The 22435-nt window shown below is 37.6% G+C and overlaps 1 protein-coding gene and 1 long non-coding RNA gene across 2 annotated transcripts; both read left to right on the top strand.

Moving 5' to 3' along the window:
• Positions 1–2056: 2056 nt before the first annotated feature.
• Positions 2057–3060, top strand: bola1 (bolA family member 1). Its single transcript, XM_026283282.1, has 2 exons — positions 2057–2184; positions 2352–3060. Exon 2 carries the CDS (start codon positions 2371–2373, stop codon positions 2806–2808), a length of 438 nt encoding a protein of 145 aa, XP_026139067.1. The 5' UTR covers positions 2057–2184; positions 2352–2370; the 3' UTR covers positions 2809–3060.
• A 7016-nt stretch (positions 3061–10076) lies between these two features.
• On the top strand, positions 10077–22213 carry LOC113115725 (uncharacterized). The gene is made up of 3 exons (XR_003293936.1): positions 10077–10629; positions 10786–10846; positions 20178–22213. It is a non-coding gene; the product is annotated as an uncharacterized LOC113115725 (long non-coding RNA).
• The last annotated feature ends 222 nt before the right edge of the window (positions 22214–22435 follow it).

The following is a 22435-nucleotide window of genomic DNA, read 5'->3' as shown; positions in this document are numbered from 1 at the left end:
AATGCAGAAGGCGGTGGATGAGGTAGTTAAATGGTCATATAAGTGGGGATTTAAGTTATCAGTGGAGAAGTCACAAGTTATTATATTTTCCAACAAGAAAGTAGATAATGAATGGAAGTTAAGGATATATAACAGGGAAATGGCTCGAGTAACATCAGTTAGATTCTTGGGAATGTGGCTAGATACTAGACTTACATGGAATGAACATATTGATAAGATAGTGAATAGGTGTAAAAGAGTGTTAAATATAATGAAATGTATGGCAGGACAAGAGTGGGGAGCAGATAGAGGGGCGCTTCAATCAGTATATATAGCAATGATAAGATCTGTACTAGATTATGGAAGTATAGCATATGGGTTGGCGGCAAAATCACAGTTAGAGAAATTGGATAGAATTCAAGCACAGGCGATGAGAATTTGCTGTGGAGCATATCCAACAACACCTATAGTAGCTTTGCAAGTAGAGATAAATGAAATGCCGCTTAATATTAGAAGAAAACAGTTAATGGCTGTGTATTGGACAAATCTAAATAGTCAGAATGAGGTACATCCAACAAGGAAAATATTAGGAAAAAGTTGGGAACAAGGAATGAAGAAACATAAGAGTTTTGGGTGGGTGGTAGAAGAAGATATTAAGGAGATGGGGATAAACAATTATAGATGTGTACCAAGAGTAATATATCCGAATACTCCTATATGGATTATTCCTCAGCCAGTAGTAGATTTAACATTACTGGAGATAAGACAGAGTGAAGGAAATAATGGGATGGAAGTAATGAGAGCAAATGAGTATTTAAGAATAACATATGGAGATAGTATACAGATTTACACAGATGCTTCCAAAAAAGGAAGGAGAGTAGGAGTGGCAGTCAATGTGCCAAAGTTAATGGTGAAGAAAAAAGCTAGAATTAGTGACCAGTTGTCAATATATACAGGTGAGTTGATGGCTATTTTGCTAGGAGTACAAATAATTAAGGAAAGGAAAATAAAAAATGCAGTCATATGTTCAGATTCTTATTCAGCAATAGTTAGTATCTATAATCAAAAATCTGAATCAAGGCCAGATTTAATCATGGAAATTCTTCAAAATCTCTTTGAGTTGAAACAAATTAAAATAGAAGTACAGTTTATGTGGGTCCCAGCTCATGTGGGAATTAAAGGCAATGAGGAAGCAGATAAATTAGCTAAACAAGTAGTAGATGAAGATAGGGTAGAAATTGAGTTATCACATAGTTTAAAAGAAATCAAATCAGTAATAAAGGAGGAAATGATTAAAAAGTGGCAACAATATTGGGATAATGAGAGTAAAGGTAGACATTTATATGCAATACAAAAGAAAGTGGGAAAAGGTAGGAAAAGAGGGAGAAATAGAAGGGAGGAAAGTATAATTACAAGACTAAGGGTGGGACATACCGGTTTGAATAAAACATTACATTTAATATCTAAGCATCCAACGGGTTTGTGTGAGAAATGTGGACAAAGTGAAACTGTGGAACATGTGTTTATTAATTGTAATGGTTATGATGAAGAAAGAGAAGTGCTAAGAGAAGAATTATGGAAGAATGAAGGGAAAGAGTTAATATTAAAGAATATATTAGACTTGGATATAGGAAATAGTATGGTTAATGTGTTGTTTCAGTTTTTGAATAATACTGGTTTAATGAATAGATTGTAGGATTAATATGTATATAGGATTATAGAGAGAGGTAGAAGATGCGGATGAAGTATAGTGTGAGACAGTGTAAGTAAATCTGGAGGTAAATAAGGTTGCGGATGGGAAGTGGGAGTTAAAGGGAAGTGGGGTGGAAGCTGGAGGAGCTGAAAACGCAGCGCCAGTGGGTTTTATTTACTTTTATTTTTATTTATTTATTTTTTTTGGGGGGGGGGGGGGTTGCTTAGAAATGTTAAGAGATAGGAATGTGTCTGATCTAAGCTACCGGATGATGGCAATAATGCACTGTTAAGTGCGGTTGCCAATAAAACGAAAGAAGAAGAAGAAGAAGAAGCTAGGTTGTTTACGTAATGTAGAGGCATCCTCGGTATCTAACGCAACTCTCCATCCAGCCGTCAGGCGGCGCTAATGTCATTTCAGCCATCCGCTTTCTAAACAAGTGAAGGAGGATCTGCACGAATCGCTTCCTGTGTGTGATACAAACACAACACTGCGGAGAAAGTGTCTGAAAGGTGAGAGAAATTATTTCGATTTTTATCATGCTTTAAAAGATGAAAACTAACAAGTTAGTTAAATATATAAAGCAGGAATAGACTTGACTAGAGTAAAGATCTCTTTATTTTAGCTACTTGCATGTCTCGACACAAATGTCTCACTGATCTTTGATGTTTTCCTGCAGCTGGTCTCACTTGCGCCTGATGCTGTCCAATGCTCTCCGCTGTCTGCGTCCCTCCACCTGCACCCTTGCCTTAACCAGACAGCTGACCCATCACCGGCCCCACATGGGTCCTGTGGAGACCACAATACGGACCAAACTGGCCCAGGCCCTCAAACCTGAGCACCTGGAGGTCATGAACGAGAGTCACATGCACGCCGTACCCGCTGGTTCAGAGTCCCACTTCAGAGTTCTGGTGGTGAGTCCTCAGTTTGAGGGTCTTTCGCTCTTGCAGCGTCACCGGCTTGTAAACGAGACCCTGCGGGAGGAGCTCAGTAGCTGCGTTCATGCCCTCGCCATCCAGGCTAAGACACCCCAGCAGTGGAGCAGTAACCCCAGCCTGGCCAAAAGCCCCCCATGCATGGGAGGATCCAAGCATGATAACACCATGGCTGAGAAACTGAAGGCGGGTCAAGACTAACTGACCAAAACCTAGTATTGATTGGTATTTAAAAATATAATAATCAGCTATGAAGTTTTATCCGTTATTGTTTTTTTTTTTTTGGCACATTTGTTTCATGCATATGTCTCATCTGGAGCTGACCGGGACTAATGCATAATATTTAATTGACTTCATACAAACATTATTGTTATTATGCAGTTTGTTCTTATTGGCTTGAACTATTTAAGTCTGGTTAAGTACAATAATAAAATGTGATTTATGCTTCATTTACATCTCAAGGAAGTGCTTCTCGTTTTATCACAGTAATAAAGTATTTAAAAAATACTAAGTATTTATTCTCTTATTTTTTTATTTAAAAATTTATGAAAACTTTTAAGAAATAATGTATAGCACAGCCTTGCGTTTCAAAAAATATTTCTGCTGATTTAAAAAAAAAAAGGCCTAATATTTCCTAATTTGTTGATGATGATTTCAAAATCTTGCTTGTAGAGACCATTTAGAAAGAGAAGATGAGCAGTGCTGCTATGGACAGTCATTATCAAAAAATTTGACCACTGGCCAATCAGAATTCGGTGTTCTAGAGAGGCAAATTTATCCTTCTGGCTTTTAAAACAGGATTGTATTATTATTTTACAATTCTAGTATCTGTACTGTATCTGGCATAAATGGTACCACCAGAGGGCAGCGGATCATCAGAGTGCAGCTGTGTCTATATAACATGATATCTGTGAAGTGTTGCCTCTTCCACTTGAAAATCACTTCTGGTTATATAATTGAATATAAGCATAGCTTCATTTGTGGCAAAACAATGTCTGACACTTCCAGAATTAGATCTGACATCAATGTAAACGGATCCTCAATATTAAACACATCTGAAAAAAGTTGTTTAGCAAAGCAATGTTAAAATGCTGCATTAAAGCAAATGTAATATGTAGGTTCACAGTCTTTTCTTAATGTAGAGGTAAAGAAGATATGGTAGGTAGGTGATATGCAAAAAAACTAACAAAAATAAAACAGATCTGCCTATGAAAAGAAAAAACAATTAGATATCTAATGTCAGTCTGCTGTATTTGACCCTGGACCACAAAACCATTCATTAGGGTAAATTATTTGAAATTGAGATTTATACATCATCTGAAAGCTGGTAAATTTAACTTTACATTGATGTTTGGTTTGTTAGGAGCAATATTTGGCTGAGATACAACTATTTGAAAATCTGGAATCTGAGGGTGCAAAAAAATATTGAGAAATTAGCCCTTAAAGTTGTCCAAATGAAGTCCTTAGCAATGCATACTACTAATCAATATTTATTGTAGGAATTGGGAAATTTCACAGATATCTTCATGGAACATGATCTTTACTTAATATCCTAATGATTTTTGGCATGAAAGAGAAATTGATCATTTTGACCCATACTATGTAGCGTACCTGTAATGTATCTGTGTGACTTAAGACTGTGTGACTTTTGTGCTCCAGGGTCACATATATTTTAAAATGTAAAATAATTCTGTGTAGCAAAGCTGAATTTTCAGCATCATTACTCCCATCACTAATCATGCAGCTTCATATTTTTGTAGAAACTGATCCGTTTCTAAATTTCAGGATATTTGACACTTACTTAAAATTACGTACAATGTTACAAAAAATATCCATTTCAATGTACTTTAAATCAATTTAATGCATCCTTGCTGAAGAAAAAAAAAACTCACTTACTAAACGTATTTGTAAGTGTTATTGTACAATTCACATGTCTGCCTGTGATAGGTAGATGGTTTGTCATCAGTGATGAGGGGTCTCTGCTGGAGAAGTGGACAGAACTGTGCTTCATCACTGAAGTATGGAGTCAATGGAAGGTAAAATAGGTTTCCCTCCCGAGTTCCTCCATGCAGAACTGATGACTCTGATCACAAAGCCAGTGAGGAATCAGAACAACTGGTGTTGGCGTTTGACTAGAAAAACAGCAACATGACCATTTTATGGCTCCGTCCATTAGAGAGAGCCCCGGGTGATCCCACACAGGTCAAACCAAAGTGTGTTTAATGTTCACCGTCTCAGGAGTGCACTGAGTGATTTGTGGGCTTGAGCTCCAGGTGCGGCGATGCCTGAGAGATACATGATTGTGATGCAAGCCAGAACAGGAAGGTCTGTAACACAGGTGGTGTTATATGGCAGAGCGGCCGAAGGCTGATGTATCCCGCACGGGGTCACAGGGGCTGCCAGAGTGGCATGGTTCAGTGGGAACCGGCCTGGTAGTGCGTCACAGTGAGGAGAGTGATGGTGCCAGGCCTGGCTGGGACCCTGGACGGTGCGTCTTTCCCGCCGGCGCTTGATTTACAGGCTTGGGCTGGATCTGGGCTCCCTGACACAGCTGACCTCTCTAGGTTGAGGGTCAATAGGTTAGGGATGGGAGCACCAAATGGTCGTCTGGAAAAGCTCCTAGAGGGACCGGCCGTCTCTATGGAATAGTCGTCTGTACCATTCCTCCGTCTGTGGCACTGTTTGTGTACTGTGGGGGGTGACACATTTACCATTTGCTGGGAGACGTTCACATGTTATGTGACAAAAACTCACCGAGTCTGTGGTGCTCAAATAGATAATTCACCCAAAAATTAAAAATCAAACACTCCAACCCTGTATTATTTTTATTATGTAGTTGAAACAAAAAAGGACAATGAATATTTTTAAAAGTAGTCTATACTACTAATGTTTTATATTTGAAAAAATATTACATTTTAATTTTTTTTTTTAAATAATTCACTGTTCATTTTTTTTTTCATTTATCGTAACTCTCAAATCCCTTTCACCTTCATATTCAGATAATAAATGTCTTTTTTAAACACATGACATTACAACAGAACGGAGAACAATAAACATTAATTCATGTGTGTTTTATGACCAGGCAAGTTACAATACAGTAAGTTTAAGTGTACTAAGGTTTGAGAAGTTGCCAAGGCTGCATTTATTTGTTAAAAAATGCAGTAAAATCAGTTATATTGTGACATATCATTGGAATTTAATTATTATCAGTGTTAATGTTTTTTTTTTTTTTTATTCTATGATAAATAGAAAGTTCAAAAGAACAGCATTTATTTGAAATATAAATCTTTTGTAACATTATAAATGTACTTAGTCATGTATTAAATTGTAATGTATAAAAAAAAAAAACTTGAACACTATTGTATACAAACATAAGCATGAAGTACATTACTATATATGTTGAGTGCATTAATATGTGTTAATTTTATAATTTTTTGCGTGTCCTTTTTTAGACCTTAATTATTATCCACTTTACTGCATGGCAAAGAGCAGCTTGGACATTCTGCAAAACATCACATTTTTGGTTTTACAGAAAGTAATGCAGTTTTGGAATGGCATAAGGGTTTAGTTAATGATGACAGTTTTCATTTATGGGTGAACTATTCTTTTAAAATTAGTGCAGATTCAGATTCAGATTCAACTTTATTGTCATTGCACATGTGGGCACAAGACAACGAAATACAGTCAGATGCACAGATGCTCTGTGTCTGATTTTTCCATCACAATCATGTGTATCTTTGTATTTCAAACAGGCCACTGTTAAATACATGAGCTCTAAGCAAAATTGCCATTGTTTATAGATTTCAAACAAAGAGTTGAAACAGTGCATTCAGAGAGGATATTCCCCCGGACTGATTGTTTATCCATTTTGGAGGCAAAGTAGACAATTAGATTTAAGGTGAGAGTAATAGCTCATTAAGTCTTTTTAATTTGGAGGATTTTTTTTTTTTTTTTTTTTGGCTGCTCGGCAAACGAATGAGACTAGTGAAAGAGAGGAAAGACAAAGCTGAAATGGGGAGGACAATATCCTTGTGTGGGAGAATTAGTTACACTCAGTAGTCCGAGTATTCAAAGCAGAGAGGAGATCAGCAGGGATTAAGACAAAGTCTACACAGGTGGGTGATGGGGGTCACATGACAGGACATTACCTCGTTTGGGACATTAGCGAGTAAGACAGGATGATATTTGAGTGTTATTTAATGGCACAGCTCATAGTGAAACACGATCTGAAGCATACCATGCTAATAAAAACAACAAAAGACTTGTAAATCTTTCCTAAATGTAGTTAAAATACAATACCTCTTTTAAAGTTAACACAATCAATAGGAAGAGTTCATAAAAATGTGATTATGTTTGGAAAAATAGCAGTTGCATTCAAAATGCACTCAAATTTAGATCAAAACAACTTTACTGAAAAAAAAGAAAATGGAAAAAACAACATAGTTTCATATGTGCTTCAATAATCGTTATGTTTACAAAAATCATTTTACACAGTGTAGAATTTTACATTTTTAAAAGTGTGAGTAGTGTTGATTCAGTCAATATAAATTCAATATAACTGGGTTGTTTGGGTTTGTTTGTTTCTATATCTACTTATCGAAAGTTAGCTAAATCTCTAAAAAAAAGTAACCCACCTCTGTAAATTTGAGGAAACATTCAATTTCACATCACAAACTTTGCACTATTTGTTACAAATCAAAAGTGAAGGGTCAAAATTTGTTCAATTTACTTAACCTAATGAGAAAATTAACTGTAAAAAAAAATGTGATTTTACGAGAAAATACTATTTCAGTCTTTCTACTTAAGTACTTCATATTTACTTCAAAAGTGAAGTACTTAAAGTGTGTTACTTGCCATTTCTTTGAATTTCTTTACATTTTCAAGCCATTGTGAAGTGAAAATTGGTTCTACTCCAATTTCCAGCATAAAAGTAACTAAATAATGGTTGTTCATTAGTCAGAACTGTCCGTATTGTGCTGAGAGACATCTAATTGAACTCTGGGTCAAAGTAACACGGCCTAGTCGAATGGCCTTTAAATACCACAATTTTAATGAAATCTCGTTATACAAGCACACTTCATAAGAGCACAAAAGATCAACGATGACCCCTATTTGAATAAAGAGCACACAAACCATGACTGTCCAGGGTTGTGAGGAAAGGAAATGCAGCACGTTAGTGATGGTTTATAATTCCCCTCATTAACTTTGACCCTAAAGAGCCCGGGATAATGTTCTTCACCTGGAAATCTCCCACTCAGGGTCTATAGTAATTGTGTGGATGCAGTCAGTCCAGGACAGATGCAGAAGTCATCTGCTGAAAGCAGGCCAGAGAATGGAGGGTTAATCTGCAGCTGTCCAGATGCGTGGCCTGCTGAAAAGATTCACACAAAACGTTATCTATTGTTGGCATGTCAGCGCCGTGTGATATATTCTATCCTACAGGCATGGACAAAACGGATCTGTGATTATACAAGAGCCTCGCTCCCTCTCCGTCCACGTCCGCTGAAGAAGTTCTGGACACCAGGCCATTTGACCTCTAGGTCTTCTGGTCTTTGTTCCAGATGCCCTCTGTTTTTCACCCCGCTCTGAACCCGAGGCTCCAGTGTTCCCTCTCAAAATAAAGAGACGGGGGCCCTGCGGTTTATTTTCATTAGTGCTTTAAAACGAGGCCTTTGAGAGCGTAAAAAGCCAAATGAAAGAAAGCCCTAATGTGGTGATTAGAGGTTAAATAAAACATTTGAGCAAACAAACCTTGAGTTTGGCCGAGGGTTTACTGCATTTCCTCTCAACCCTTTAAGTTTAACACTTTATCTTTTCCCCCGTGCATGCAGCTGATCTGATGTAGAGATTGTCAAAGTCTTCAATGGCTTTGTGGAGGTGAATTGCATCTCCTGTTTCTACATTAGTGTTGGTTTGGTAAGGAACAGGTCCACTCTGGTTACAGCCCTGAGGTAGTTCACGCCAAACTGCAACCCCTGACCCTAAGCATTAAACTTTGGCACGTAAATCGAGCAGCCAGTTGCGGAGAAGTGTGCTTGTACCATTTTACCATAAAATCAAGTATACTTTCTGAAGGAGGTGTCTGAGCCATAAATGAAAATCCTAGTGTGAAGAACTTTTTGTTATGGAAAGGTCCTTTTTCCAATATAAAGAAACTTTTGTGGAATGGAAAGGTTTTATGGATGTTAAAGTTTCTTTGTGGAACCATAGATGTCAGTAAGGAACTTATTTATATATATATACAGAGAGAGAGAGAGAGAGAGGGGGGGGGGGGAGATGTGTTGAGATCCTGAATGTTGTAGAGATTTGAGGGTGGGCTCTTTTGACAAGCACCTAGCAACAAACTAATTCATCTTAGCAACTACTCTGAATACTAGTCTATAGGATTAAAAACAAGGGTACCAAAAAGGGGGTTTCACAGCAATGCAGTATAAGAACCCTTTTGGTTCCATAAAGAACCTTTTAGTGAACAGTTCTTAAAAGAATATATTTTTTATTTCTTAATATGAAGAACATTTTAATAGACCATTAGCAATATAGATGGTGGTGATGCCTTAGTAACATGTTAAATCATTTTAAAAATATATATGAATTTATAATTTGAAATATGTTGTTATTCTCACCAATATAATCAATATTTGCTGTTGGGGCAAATAGGAAAGCAAAAAAATATATTTGTGTTAGTTTCCTCAACTATGACAACTTGCGCTTCCGAGAACCATGGAAATGTAAAAAATAAAGGTTCCATAATCTGGAGAAGCTTTTCCCATTATAAAGAAGCTGTAAAAGGTTCATGGGTGTCAAAGAGTGATAAAGAGTCATAAGAGTGTAGCATTATCTTATCACGATTCATGAGCAAGAACATCAGAAAAATGTGAAACTCTAGTTTGAGAATGCATTTTCCATAAACTTTTGGACATGACAGTGAAGGTCCTTGACCGTTTGCAAAATAGACAAACGGCTTTTCTCGGAAACCCTCCACCTCACCCTTCACACACACACACACACACACACACACACACACACACACACACACACACACACATGAAACCTCCCCACATTCATGGCTTTTTGTTTGGACTCGTTTGACCATAAACTATCCCGCATCTACCAGCAGAAATGCATCTTGCTCTTTGACTTGCTCTTAAGTGCACTATCTAAGCAGCTTTCTGACTTCATTCTGGTCTTATACCTGAGGCAGACAGATCTACACATGGTTCAAATGTTTAATCCAGGTCAGTGATGATGGTAATGAGAAAGAAAAGAGAGATGTGGAGTTTGAGGTTTGGTCCTTAGGTTAAATTCCATATGTGGCATGAATGAAAATTAAGCTGCTTGGAATACATGTACTGTTTACTAAATTAATACCGTAGATGAGATGCATTCATTAATTTATGGAAGCTATCAATCAATATCATCAATATGAACTATGCATCATTTAGACGCATCACCAGAGTGAATTTGCCAGCGTCTCATGTGACTGTTTTGCATTCATTTCAGAATTGAGTGTCCTTTCCCCTCTCTCATAAGCACAATAACAAACAGTTGCTCCTCTGTTTTTCCCTCGATCTTTTCAATAGCAAGAATCTAAATCCTAAAGTATTAGTGTTCGCTGACAACAAGAAACATATGTGAGCGTGGCCTACAGAATTTCATCTCGCTCTTTTAAGTGGCTTGCTCCGGGGCGACCAAGTAGGTCAAGAGAATTGACATGAGGTGAAGAGGTTCACAAACGCGTGAGGAGAAGGTCAACCGTAAAAATTCACCCCCCCCCCCACTTTGGTGTGGAGAAGGGTGAGACACAGAGACAGGAGACATGGAGGCTGAGTTAGAGCGAACACTCTTGTCAATGTTCTCTGTCGACCCCCAGTCAAAACTGCTCACCCCTGTCGCACCCCTGCTCAGCGCTGGCAGCAGCGGGCCGCTTTCTCGCACTTTCTTTGTGTCTGCAGCAGCTTACAGTATGACTAAACGTGAGCCCAAACAACAGGAAGCGTGCCTTCTCATCCCAGCTGAACAGTGGTAGGAACTGACCCATGCTAAACTTCTACAACTGTTGCTTATTTTCCTCCTGAACTACAACCTCTGAAGGGTGTAGTCAATATGATTTGTAGTAAAATGATAAATTAATGTTCAAATAAATAAATAAATAAAACTGTTTATAAACGTGTTTCCCAGACACTAACGAATTGGTTGAACGAACAGATGGCCCTGCCCCAAACTCACGCGATTGGTTAAGGTATGTTGCTGTTTCTCTCTGCCTAAACAAACCAAGCAATGTTTTGTTTTGACTTTTACAGGTGACTCAACCAACAAACTGTTCATTTATTGTTGTGTCTGCACGCTAAACCAAAATAAGATCACTTTTCTGAGTCTGGCAACTGCATTTACCTCAAGTAAAAAGGTGAATGCCTCACTAGCACAAAACTGTCACCCAAAGCGATGACAGTGTCATTTACTGTAAAGAGTTGTCACATCGGACTGTAAAGTGAGAGCCGGCGCTTTTGGGAGGTGTGGAAATGGGAGGAGACGTGAAAGGAGGTAAAAGAGAAAGGTGGTGGGTTAGCTCCTGCTCCTCCTTTTCATCAGGGGAAAGAGGATGAAACCTGTCATTAGGAAGGTTAAATGAAGAAAGCCCTCAATGGGGAGGCCATTGTGTTGGAGCAGTGAGGAGGGTTAACTCTTTAGTGCCTCAAATAACATGGCTTGCTGCTTTGTGGAGGGCTGAAAGAGACAGAGGGGGGCCAAACGGAGGCCTCAGTGCTAGAGAAAAGCCCTGTAGGCCGGGCCACAGTGGGGGATGACGGGGAGGACAGGGACCTTTGGGGATTTTTTCATCTCTTGTTTTTCTTTCTTTCTTAGCAGCTCATCCAGAACCTGCATTTTTTTTTTAGAAACACCCTGAGATGGTTCATTCTCTGGAGATTCCACTCCCTTGTGTTAAAAAAAAAAAAAAAAACGCTACAGAATGAATGCATAGTTCGCATTTAAGCCTCCCTTCAATGCATGGCTTAGAGATTTACTCATCCCAGTGTTCAATGCTGTTTGGGGTCAAAAATCTGTTGGATTGGAGAATGCCGTCATAATGACGTCCTTCACAAACCGCTGAAAATCAGATCGAGCTAACGAACGTAAATAAATATGCACACATGCAATTCCATGGGGTTTGTGGTGCCACGGGTCCATTGTAGTCATGTGGGCTGTTCTTGAGTGTTTGTGTAATTATGTCATTAACTATAGCTGGCTGTTTTCTGGCTGTCCATTTTAGCTGAAATAATCATAGGTTTGGAAGATACAGTCTAGCCGAAAGATATCTACCGCTTTAGCAGTGAAAAACGAACTAAGAAATTGAGTATTGCAATTTTTTGTATTACTAGACTTAGTTTTAAGTATAATTGAAAATCTTTTTTATTTGACATTTCGGTTTCTATTTTATTCTATTTCTAAATTATAGTTTGTATTACTATTTTGAATTTGTTCATATTTTAAGTTCATTTTAATTGTAGCTATAGTTTTAGTAATAGTAATTTTCTGTTTTTATCATTTTTATTTTGTCTATACGTATATATATAGCTTTAATTTGAATTTTTATTATTTTTCTATTTCACTTTCAGTTTTAGTTCATCAAGTAAAACTAAATGAAACTTAGAAATGTTGCCTCAGTGTGATTTTACCTGACTTGTACTCACTCTTTCAAATGTTATTCTGATCTGATTAGTCAATTAATGTTAGCTGGCTATTTTGTGTCAGGATAATTGTTTTTTTGTGTGTTTTTTTTTTGGTGAAAGTAAATTTTTTGGGGCAATGAAACTTTTAAAAATAATTAAAAATGCATCTGAATACTACACATAATAATTAAGGAACAATGTGAATGAACACCAAAACAGCATGAGCAGGGAACTTTGCAAAAAAAAATTTATTTCCATTAATTTAGCAGACATTCTTTCATGCACTTCTGCATTGTTTCTGCAAAAATGAGTAAATATACATGCAAGCCTTTACATTTTCAAGCCTTCTTTCAGTTTCTGCAGAACATCTCCTCTTGGCTTCACAAAGCTTTGATTCATTCCCTTTTTAAAGCCATACTCCATGATATTTTGGCATATCCGCTTTAACTCAAACCTCTTTGTGAAAAAAAAAAGTGTTTCACAAGTTATCTAAGAGTAAACTCATTTGGCACAATGGAGAGGCTTTTTTCCCTCCAAATCTCACAAGGAGTTAATGATAATGGATTGTGACTGTCACACATCACTTGGCAGGATTAGATGAATGGTTCTGTCCAAACCTAAATTTGCAATGTCTTTCATGCTCTAAATGCAACTTAAATTTGCATTTAGAAGTAAGACTAAGGTAAAGCCTGTATGTTTACTCTCTTGATCACTGTTTGGATGGGTTTTATTGTTCTAAATTAAGTTTGAATTACATTTATTAACATTAGGAGTGTTAAGTAGTCATTATGAACAGTTTTCGGACTTTGTATTGATTTACTTGAACTTTTTTTTTTTTACCCAAAATTTGGCTCGGCCTAAATTCATTAATAAAGATGTATCAGGCAGCCCAACAAGAAATGTAGCTTTAGTTATTCACACTTTGAAACAAATAATTAGAAAGTAATGGCAAGTTAAGTGTTAAGTGAGTCTAAATAAATTTGTTTCATGTCCAAAACAACTTCTAAAGTTCCATTCCATTCATTCTACTTCAACATTTCACATTTTATTAAATGTTGAAGAAGAATGAATGTAATGGAACTTTAGAAGTTGTTTTGGACGTGAAACACAAATTTATTTAGACTCACTTAACTAGTCCCATCCAAATGAGGCTTTGGTTTAACATCTAGGGTCAAACTTGCTTATCCTCCCTCTGTACCCACTTGCCTTATAAACCTGTTTGGTCAATTAGTGACTCCATTGAATGATGCTCATTCAGGGCTAGTGCAATGCTTTAGTAGCTCAATAAAAGCCCTGTTTAGCTTGATCAGGGTTTGCTCCTACAGAGAGCAGAAGCTGAGGTCATCAAAAGCCCATTTCAAACATCATGCAGTGCCCACATTCTGTGTCTTGAGTCTTGCAATCCTCCAATGTTTCTTGTTAATGGCGACCTTTGTGCTCTGTAGATGAATTACCCAGAGACAAATTGAGGATCAAGTGGTTGGTCGGCGGAGTTGGTTAATGAATACTTGCTGAAAAACTATGGTGCTTTTCTAGTTTGTCAACACGCCAAAAATGTTGAAGTGTCAGGTCAAGTCAAAATGTATTCTTAAGTTATTAATTCATTGTGAGGCGATTTTGAGAATTTCAAACCTGTGAGGATTTGTCCAATTTGTATTAAATTGATATAATGAGAAGCCTAATTATTATTGGTGATGTGTATTGCTGGCACAGTTAAGTATGTGACGGAAATTAAAGAGAGATATAAACTTACAGTTGTGAGGAATAAAGTTAGTATTTGAAAGTTAAAACATTATTTATCGGAATAAAAATAAAAAGGGTTTTAAAAAAGTTTGTATCTCACAGTTGCAAGTTAATAAATCAGAATTGTGAGATAAAATGTTACACTTGTAAGAAATAAAGACAGAACCAAAAACCAGTGTCTGAAACAAGCTTGGGATTATTAATAATAAATAATAATAAAAAGCATATTTTTGACATTTCTGACATTTTTCTTCTCAAAATGTGGATTTTTGTCTTGCAATTGGAAGTTAACACTCCACAATTAAGACAATTAGCAATTTTGAAAATCTGAATTGTGAGATATAAAAAAAAATTGAATCTTCCATAGTTCAGTGATTCAAATAAAGTAAAAAATCTCGACTTTATTGCCCACCCCCAAGCAATTTAACTGAAGAGTTCATTGGAAGTAGTCTTAAACATAACACAATTCAAATGTCACACTTGCAGTATTGTAAGATGTGTGCTGAGTGTTTTATCTCCATTAAAAAGGTTGCACCTTTCATCAGTGGAGGTTGCTGTTTGTGGCTGACTGTGAGAGGAGGGTAGCTAATAACTTTCCCTTCTGCCTCTTCACAAGCCGGAGTGAAAGATCACAGCGCTAGAGGGCCGCCCGGCCCACTGCAGCCCGCAGCTCCTCCTCGCCCTATTCTCTTGCTCCTGGGGAGGCTGGTTCAGGCCGCTGAGCCATTGATCGGGTGAATGATGGCTTCATAAGGCAGTCTGTCGAGGGTGGGATGCTCGTGAAGGAATGTCATCCCACTCTTCCTTTAGGCAGGAGACAGATGCGGAGGCTTTTTCCCCTCTGAGCTGCTTTCCCATGATTCCCCGGGGAGAGTGTTAGGACAAGTTCTGATTCTCCTATTGTGAGGCCTAGTGTTTGCTTCAGCGTGCTTATGATGCACAAGCGTGTTTAGCTATGTGTCAATTTGATCCTAGCTATAGATGATATTGGAGGGGGATGCCTTCTGTGATCAGGAATGACCATAATAACCAGTTTGCGGGATCCTTTTCTGTATGCCCTCTGGGCTTTTGGGCGAACAGCCCACACTGGTTTCCCTCTGACTCTCCATTCAAGCCGGGGCTCTCTAAGCACAGGCGTAGAAATCGGCTACATTTAATCAGACACGGTGTGGAGGATCAGGAGAACTTTTCCTTCATTGATTTTCCACAGTTAAGGATCCACCACACTTGGTCACTGGGGTTGAAAGGATTCCTCAAACAACGGAGTAAATGAAACCACATGCTGTCTTTTCAGATGTTCTACTTTTATTAATCCAAACAGCATAATTAAAGCAATTCAGACGTACATTTTATTGCTCAGCGGTTGATCTATCATAGATCAGGAGACTTAATTGAGTTCTCAGTTATGTTACATTTTAAGTATTAAGAGGTTTCTGCTATGATTCCAAAAAACTCCTGAGAATTCTTAAAAGGTTTCCAGATTCTTAACATTAAAGTCTTTGAGGAACATTTGATTTTAGGTTTGGTTGACTGGTCATTTAAGTCTAGACAGAGAGGAAAAGTTGATACTTTAATGTAACATAACTGAGAACTGTTTTTAAAGTATCAACTTTTGTCTCAGACATCTCTCCTATAATTCCAAAAAACACTTCGTTTTCCAAAAAAGACCTTCTCGATCTTAAAGATGAATCCATTTATGGCTCATTTGATTTCCTGTTAGTCGTTGGCCATTTTAGTCCATTTAAAGAGGAAACGTTTATTGCTGTTGTTCGTTCATAGCTCACAAGATTTAATGGAGTTCTCATTTGTGTTAGATTTAAGTATCAACTTTGCCAGAGATGTTTCTCAAATATTGAATAAAGTAAATAGAGAAAAGTAAAATGACAGTATTGAGCTATAACATTAATTGGAATTGGAAAGGCAATTCTGAGCACAGTTTGACATTGTTGAGAAGCGTCTCTAGGGTTTCACAAGTCATCTCAACAATGTCTCAAACTGTGCTCACATTCAGAAGTCTGCCATTAAAACTCAAAGGTTTCTCAGACCCTTTTGTTTATTCTTATTTCTCTTTTCAGGAGAAATATCTTTCAGGCAAAGCTGATGTTTAAAACAAACAAATTCCCAAATAGTAGACTTATTAGTTCTCAGTTGTCTTTCATTCATGTATCACCTTTTTCTCAGATGTTTCTCCAAAGCTTTTGGGATTGTTTTTTGAATATTAAAGATAAAACCATTTAAGGATTTCTTCATTTCAGGTTTAGCTGACAAAGAGCTGTTGCTCATTCATAGCTCAAGAGACTTTTCGGTTATGTTTTATGGTTTAATTGTCGACTTTGATAAATCTGAGTTTTCTTAACAATGTTGAGATGTAGCTTCAAGAGATACTTCACCAATGTCACAAACCGAGCTCAGATAGCTCTGAGCTTTCACTTAAGCTGCTGTCAAAGTCAATTTCTTCTGCATTATCTATACGTTTATTTTTTGTATTTACTTGTTTCCCATTTTTCCTTTACTTTTTCTCAGAAATCCATGTCTTCTATAATGTTACTCTTAAAATTTCAGGTATGCAGACCATTGTTGACATACTGTAACAACACAAACCTATAACATTAATGTAGATCTTTGATTTGAGAAGATTTTTGCATATTTGAACACATTTCGAGGCATTGAATACGTTTAATATTACTGAGGCATTTTTCACCAAGTTAAAAAACGAGAAACAAGAGGTTTAATACATGCTTGTTTTGTTGTGTTAACTTTGACTCTGGTGTTTCTCCTGAAATAAAAATAGATGCAAATTTCGAGCTACTGTAAGAGCATTAGCAGTAGATATAAACATAGAGATTGTATCTCAGATAATTTGGTCTTTGGTTAAGCTAGAGATCATAATGAGATTTGTCTGTAAATTTGAAGTCTAATTTACAAATTTAGTCTTTGTACACCCTACTGTTGAATTTTTACATTTTGATTGCTCATGACAATAATTCACGCAGAAAGCCAAAAGTCTCCATTCTGAATCTTAATGCTGAGCAACTGAGATAAAAGAGATCCCATTGGACATTGTTCTTTCATACGTGTTTGTCTGTTAGGCAACGATCGGCCGAATTTCAAGAAAAAGGGAAAAGTAACAAAGCAAGATAACCGCTTGACAAAGTAAGGCAGTATATCAAATGGCTTGACACTCACTCAACAGTCAGTTTGTTGTGGTGCACATGAATGGAACTAAAGCTGTGCGCACACACTTGCAAGGCAAGAATTACTCAGAAGCAGTACAAGAAGCCTTTTCACTCAGGCTCAAACACTGATTACATTGTAATGGCGCAATCAAAGAGGAAAATGACAGAGGAGCTCCATAATACACCACTCATAATGATCAGATGGTTCAGAAAGCATTGTGCAAAGCTTTTAAGTTGCACTAGACTGTGGGCAGTTGAACAGGAGAGTGGGAATCGCACTTTAAAAATGCTCGCTTGATGTCACAGACTGTTAGCCAGATATTATACGTAATTGTGTTCCGTGGATCCAAGAACAAGGGGTACACATTGCATAGTCATCCAGAGAGTGTTTATGTGTGTGTGTGCGAGTGTGTGGGAGGCTTGCAAGAACAGGAGATTTTTTGTGTTGGAGAAAAAGAGCCTTGGACACTTCATCTTCTCTTCTGTGCGCTGCCAAAAAGGCCAGAGGTCAAATGTCAGGGTGAATGAAGAATTCCGAACTGCATGCCACCAGATCGGGTTTCAGAGCCGGGGGAGGGGAGGGAACAACCCTAGAGCAATAGGTGCCAGTATACGTGTGAGCAACTTTTCTTTAAAACATCTCCAAACTGCCCTTTAGCTCTGAGGCTTTATGAGGTTTCACTCAAAGCTGCACATATTTTCGCCAGACAAGAACATTTTTGCCTCCGAACGCATGATTTCCCAATAACCACTGACCCCTGTGCTACATGATGAACTCTGTTAAAACAACAGAAGTAATTAGTTAAAAGTGTGTTTCAGTTTAGCATTTCACTGTGAGTTAAAAATATATTTTTTGTTGTTTTATTTAGAAGTTAAATTCGTATGCACATTTTTGCGATATTCAGATTAATTTTGAAAAAGAACACCAAACTTTTTTTTAGCATTTCATTCCATACTGACAGAGTCATTTACTCTGATTAAACAATGTGATATTTAATTTCTTTTATTATTATTTCTTTATTTATTATTGGTTAACAAAAAAAAGTTTGAGACATGAAAAATAAATTCTTGATTAATTGTTTTTCTTTCTTTCTACTGTTTTAGTGGGTTAATTTTTACCTTTCTGCTTTAGAACATCAATCTGAGGCAAACTAAATCAATCTCGTAACTCACCCTGACTTTTTGTTTGCTAGAAAGCTTAGTCTTGGGCTCTTCTGTCTTCTTTGCTAGTCTCTCTGTTGTGGACTCTGTAAATGATCATCATCCAAACATGTGCTCTGTGTCTCGGGAGTGACCAAATCAGAATAAGAGAAAGGTATGATTTCACCTCTTCAAATCATACAGTTTTAGCTACACATTTATTTGCAATTTATTTTATGCACATTTTTCACCTGTTTCACAAGTTGCTTTAAAAATGTAATTATTAAACAATGAACTTAAGTTTGTGTGATCAATATGAATATATATGATAAAATTCATATATATATATATATATACAATATATATTCCAGTTGAACTATGTATTTTATGATTTTATTTTATTTGTTTTATTATTAATTATTGTTTTAATTTATTCTATTCTAATCTATTTATTTATGTATTAATATTTTAATATATCGGCCAGACCACTTATTTATGACTAATTTATTTATTAGTATGATTTTTTTATTTATATCCTAAATATTAATATAATTAACATTAATCATTCAGCATTTCTTCATCTTTGACTGTTCTTATCCCCACTGCTGTGAGTCATTGTCCTGTACAGTGTGCTTCTCAGCCCCTCTAGGCAGTGTAATGTTATCATAGTTCCAAATCCGAGTGAGCTGCCTTGCTGTCTGCTTAACATCCTAACTCAAGTGGAACCTCATAAGTGACTAATTTGGAGTGCTCTGCATGGGCAACAACCCATGTTCAACAAAAAAGTTAGATTTAGAAGGTTTTTGTTTTTATTTTTACTTTGTCTGTAGCATATTGCTTAGTTCAAAAACATACACATAGCCTGTTTTAAATAGTTTTATGGTGCTGCCTACATAGAGAGCCAACTAGATTTTGAAACAGAGCCTTCCTCTCCACCCATCAGAGCATTGCATCCTCCACTACAGTACAGCCTGCCAGAATGTATCGCCCATAATGGGGCATTTTACAGTATCACACCTTTAACCTCTTTCATGGACCACCTGTTCTGCAAATGGCCGTGGATCATGAAGGACCCAAACAAGTTGTTGACGACTCAAACCACCGAGACTTGGCTTGACACCCAGGCCTCGGCGGGACTTTGAGTTCCATCTCATCTGAGTCCAGATCTTGGACAAATGGGGCAGTTTGTGGAGTGGTAAAGCTTTGATGCTGGCCTTTTTTTTTTTTTTTAACAACGTGTCCTTTCTATGATTGGGGTGAGAATTGGCCAGCAGGGTTCCATGTGCAAAATGTAAACCACGGATTAGCTGGACTAATGACCCCTTGCCTGTCGTTGATGTTAATTAGCGTTAATTGGGGCCCCTGCACAGTTTTAGAGGGATTTAGAAAGAGAAGAGGGGCCAACCTGCACATGGTGAAGCTTTCAAAGCCGCCCCTTTCGCTTCTAACACCAGAACAGAAGCACTTGTGCGCTGACGGTGTCTCTCTGCTTGCTCTTCACTCATTGTCAGAGCCGATTTGTTTTCGCCACAGTGATTCCCATTCACTTGGCTTGATCTTCACAGTTATTCAAGGGGTCAGCTTTTTTTGGTGTTGATTGTGGGCTTTGATGCCCCCACCTCTGTCTATTCCAAAACTGAGCTAAAATGCCTTTGAATTTGCATACTCAATCCTCAACGGATTAGGCGGTACCAAATTTGTTTTGGCTTGGGCCGCCACGCTGCCATGCCTCACGCACCCGTACGGGGTTTCTTAGTGTGAAATGGGGCCCCGATTTGGTGGATTTTTTGGAAGGGGGCTAGCTAACACCTGGTATCAATTTATTTACCCTTGTCTGTCTCAGGTCTTGAAAGCTCAGGAACAGCGGGGCCATCGGGGCGGCCCCTGTGGATGTCAGGACTGCCTTTGAAGGGGGGAAATGATGCCCCACATTGGAGCCTCGCCGATGACTTTACCAGTACCGTGACCTTCATGACCTCATATCCCCCTCCCCACAGCTGCTGGCCCCCATTGGCCTCCGCTGGACTGCAGTGGTGGAGTGAACAGAGAGCATTGGATAGGGGAAGAATGGCGAAAGGTCAACCGGTGGTCAGAAGGTTTTTATTGGGACTGGGAGGCAGAGGGAGAGGGAGAGAGAACGTGTTAAAGACCACCGTCTGAGATTTTAACTGCAGGGAATTTGGCCTCCCTTCTATGTGAAATCCAGACCGCTTGGACACCATGTCTGTTACAAACGCAGATTCTTCATGTACCTTCTGCTTTTAGGAAGAATCTGGGCTTGCATCGGTAAGTTTGTTGTGGATCGAACCCATGACCTTGGCATTGCTAGTACTGTGTTAAACTACAGTACATTTACATTTATGCATTTGGCAGACAAGTTTAAACAAAGGGACTTACATTGCATTCATGGTATACATTTAATGCATTCCCTGGGAGCCAAAAATCCATGATTTTGGCATTGCTACTGCCATGCTTTGAGCTACAGAAAAGCCAAATGTAAATGTAAAGTTATTGAATGATTACTTTAAGCTATACTGAAGATGAACCACACCTCTACATCTCTAACATCATTTATATTTATGCATTTAGCAGATGACTTTATCCAAACTGACTTACAACAAAGAAAGCATTAGCAGTTTGACACAGAGCCAACAATATTTGCAGTATACAATGCCACATTTATTAGACTGCAAGATTAAGAAACAAGAAGAAAAGCAAGGAACATTTAATGACCAAAGTGTTAATGGGGTTTCCATATTTCGAAAGTTAGAAATTTCTTTGTGTCAGGTTGCAACCAGTTGTTCAGTATTTCGGAAACTTAATGAAAACTTCAAGAACTGTCAAATGAAAATCCATACTGATTGACCCAAAATCCAAATAATATGAAGATGTCTTCCAGTCGTAATCCTATGAGACTTTGGCTATAATAAGCTTGACCATAACTTGACTCTTAATCTGCTCCAAAGATCAGCAGTATAATTTTTCACGATTCCGCACGTTCCCTCTTATTTCCTGTTTTTGGCCTCTTTATCTGCTGCTGGACACAAAAATGACATGAACAAAGACGCTCTGCTAAAGATGTATTGATGGTACGTGTCAGCACTGTTCCACCCAGAGCAGATCCCAACCCTCCATGGGTGGGTAATGTGTGCTTTCCAGGCGGCCACAATGTCGGAGAAAAACGGTGAGAAAACACAAGGTTATCTACAGATGTGACCCTCTATGTCACGCTCTCTCCGCTAGAGCCGCAGCACAGAGTCACAAGGACTTTCCCTCCAGCGGGCCTGCTTGAGTAATTTATTGCTCCATCGCATGACTGAAGTCCGGGGGTAAAAATGGCCATAAACATCACATTATGGCAGAAAGGCTGGTGGGGGGTGTTTAGTGAATCTGTTACAGCCCAGTATTCTGCCTTGTTAAGCTCATTGGTCACAGTCTTCCAGTCTGATCATTTATAATCAAATATCTTTTTCCGGTGATGTGTTGTGCATGAGTGCCACGTTTTGTATTTCAGTGAGTGGCAAAGTCAATTTCCCTGTTTGAAAGATCAACACAGTGCAATGAAGGTAAAAAAACAAACAAACAACAAAAAAAAAAAAACCTTTTGCTGTATTTCCCACCATGCATATTGTCATTATTCTATGCAGGTGATGGATACAACTAATACATTTCTCTAGACTTTACAGAAAAGACTGCATGTAACGCTTGCTTATTTTTCATGCTTAAATATTGGCAGCCAGTTAAAAAAAAAAAAAAAAAAAAATCCACCATTACATTTCATTTAACACATGTTGACATGTTGAACAATTCTGCAACACAAATCAATTAATAAAAGAGCAAAACTGGAAAAGTAACACAAAAAACTATAAACTCAAAAGATTACAGCATTTGTTAATTCTGGTTAATGTTAATTTATATATATATATATTTTTGTTACTTTTTTAGTTCGTGTTAGTTTATAATGTATCAACTAATATTATTATATTAAATAATATTTAAAAATTTACAAAAAAGTATACAACTGTAATATATAAAACACATGTGACAACTTGCCCCAGCCTGTGAACACATGAAAAATACCCATGCCTTGAGAACACAATT

Source organism: Carassius auratus, chromosome 16, assembly GCF_003368295.1.
Source record: "Carassius auratus strain Wakin chromosome 16, ASM336829v1, whole genome shotgun sequence".
Classification (NCBI taxonomy): domain Eukaryota; kingdom Metazoa; phylum Chordata; class Actinopteri; order Cypriniformes; family Cyprinidae; genus Carassius; species Carassius auratus.
This window is presented reverse-complemented; position numbering and strand designations above follow the sequence as displayed.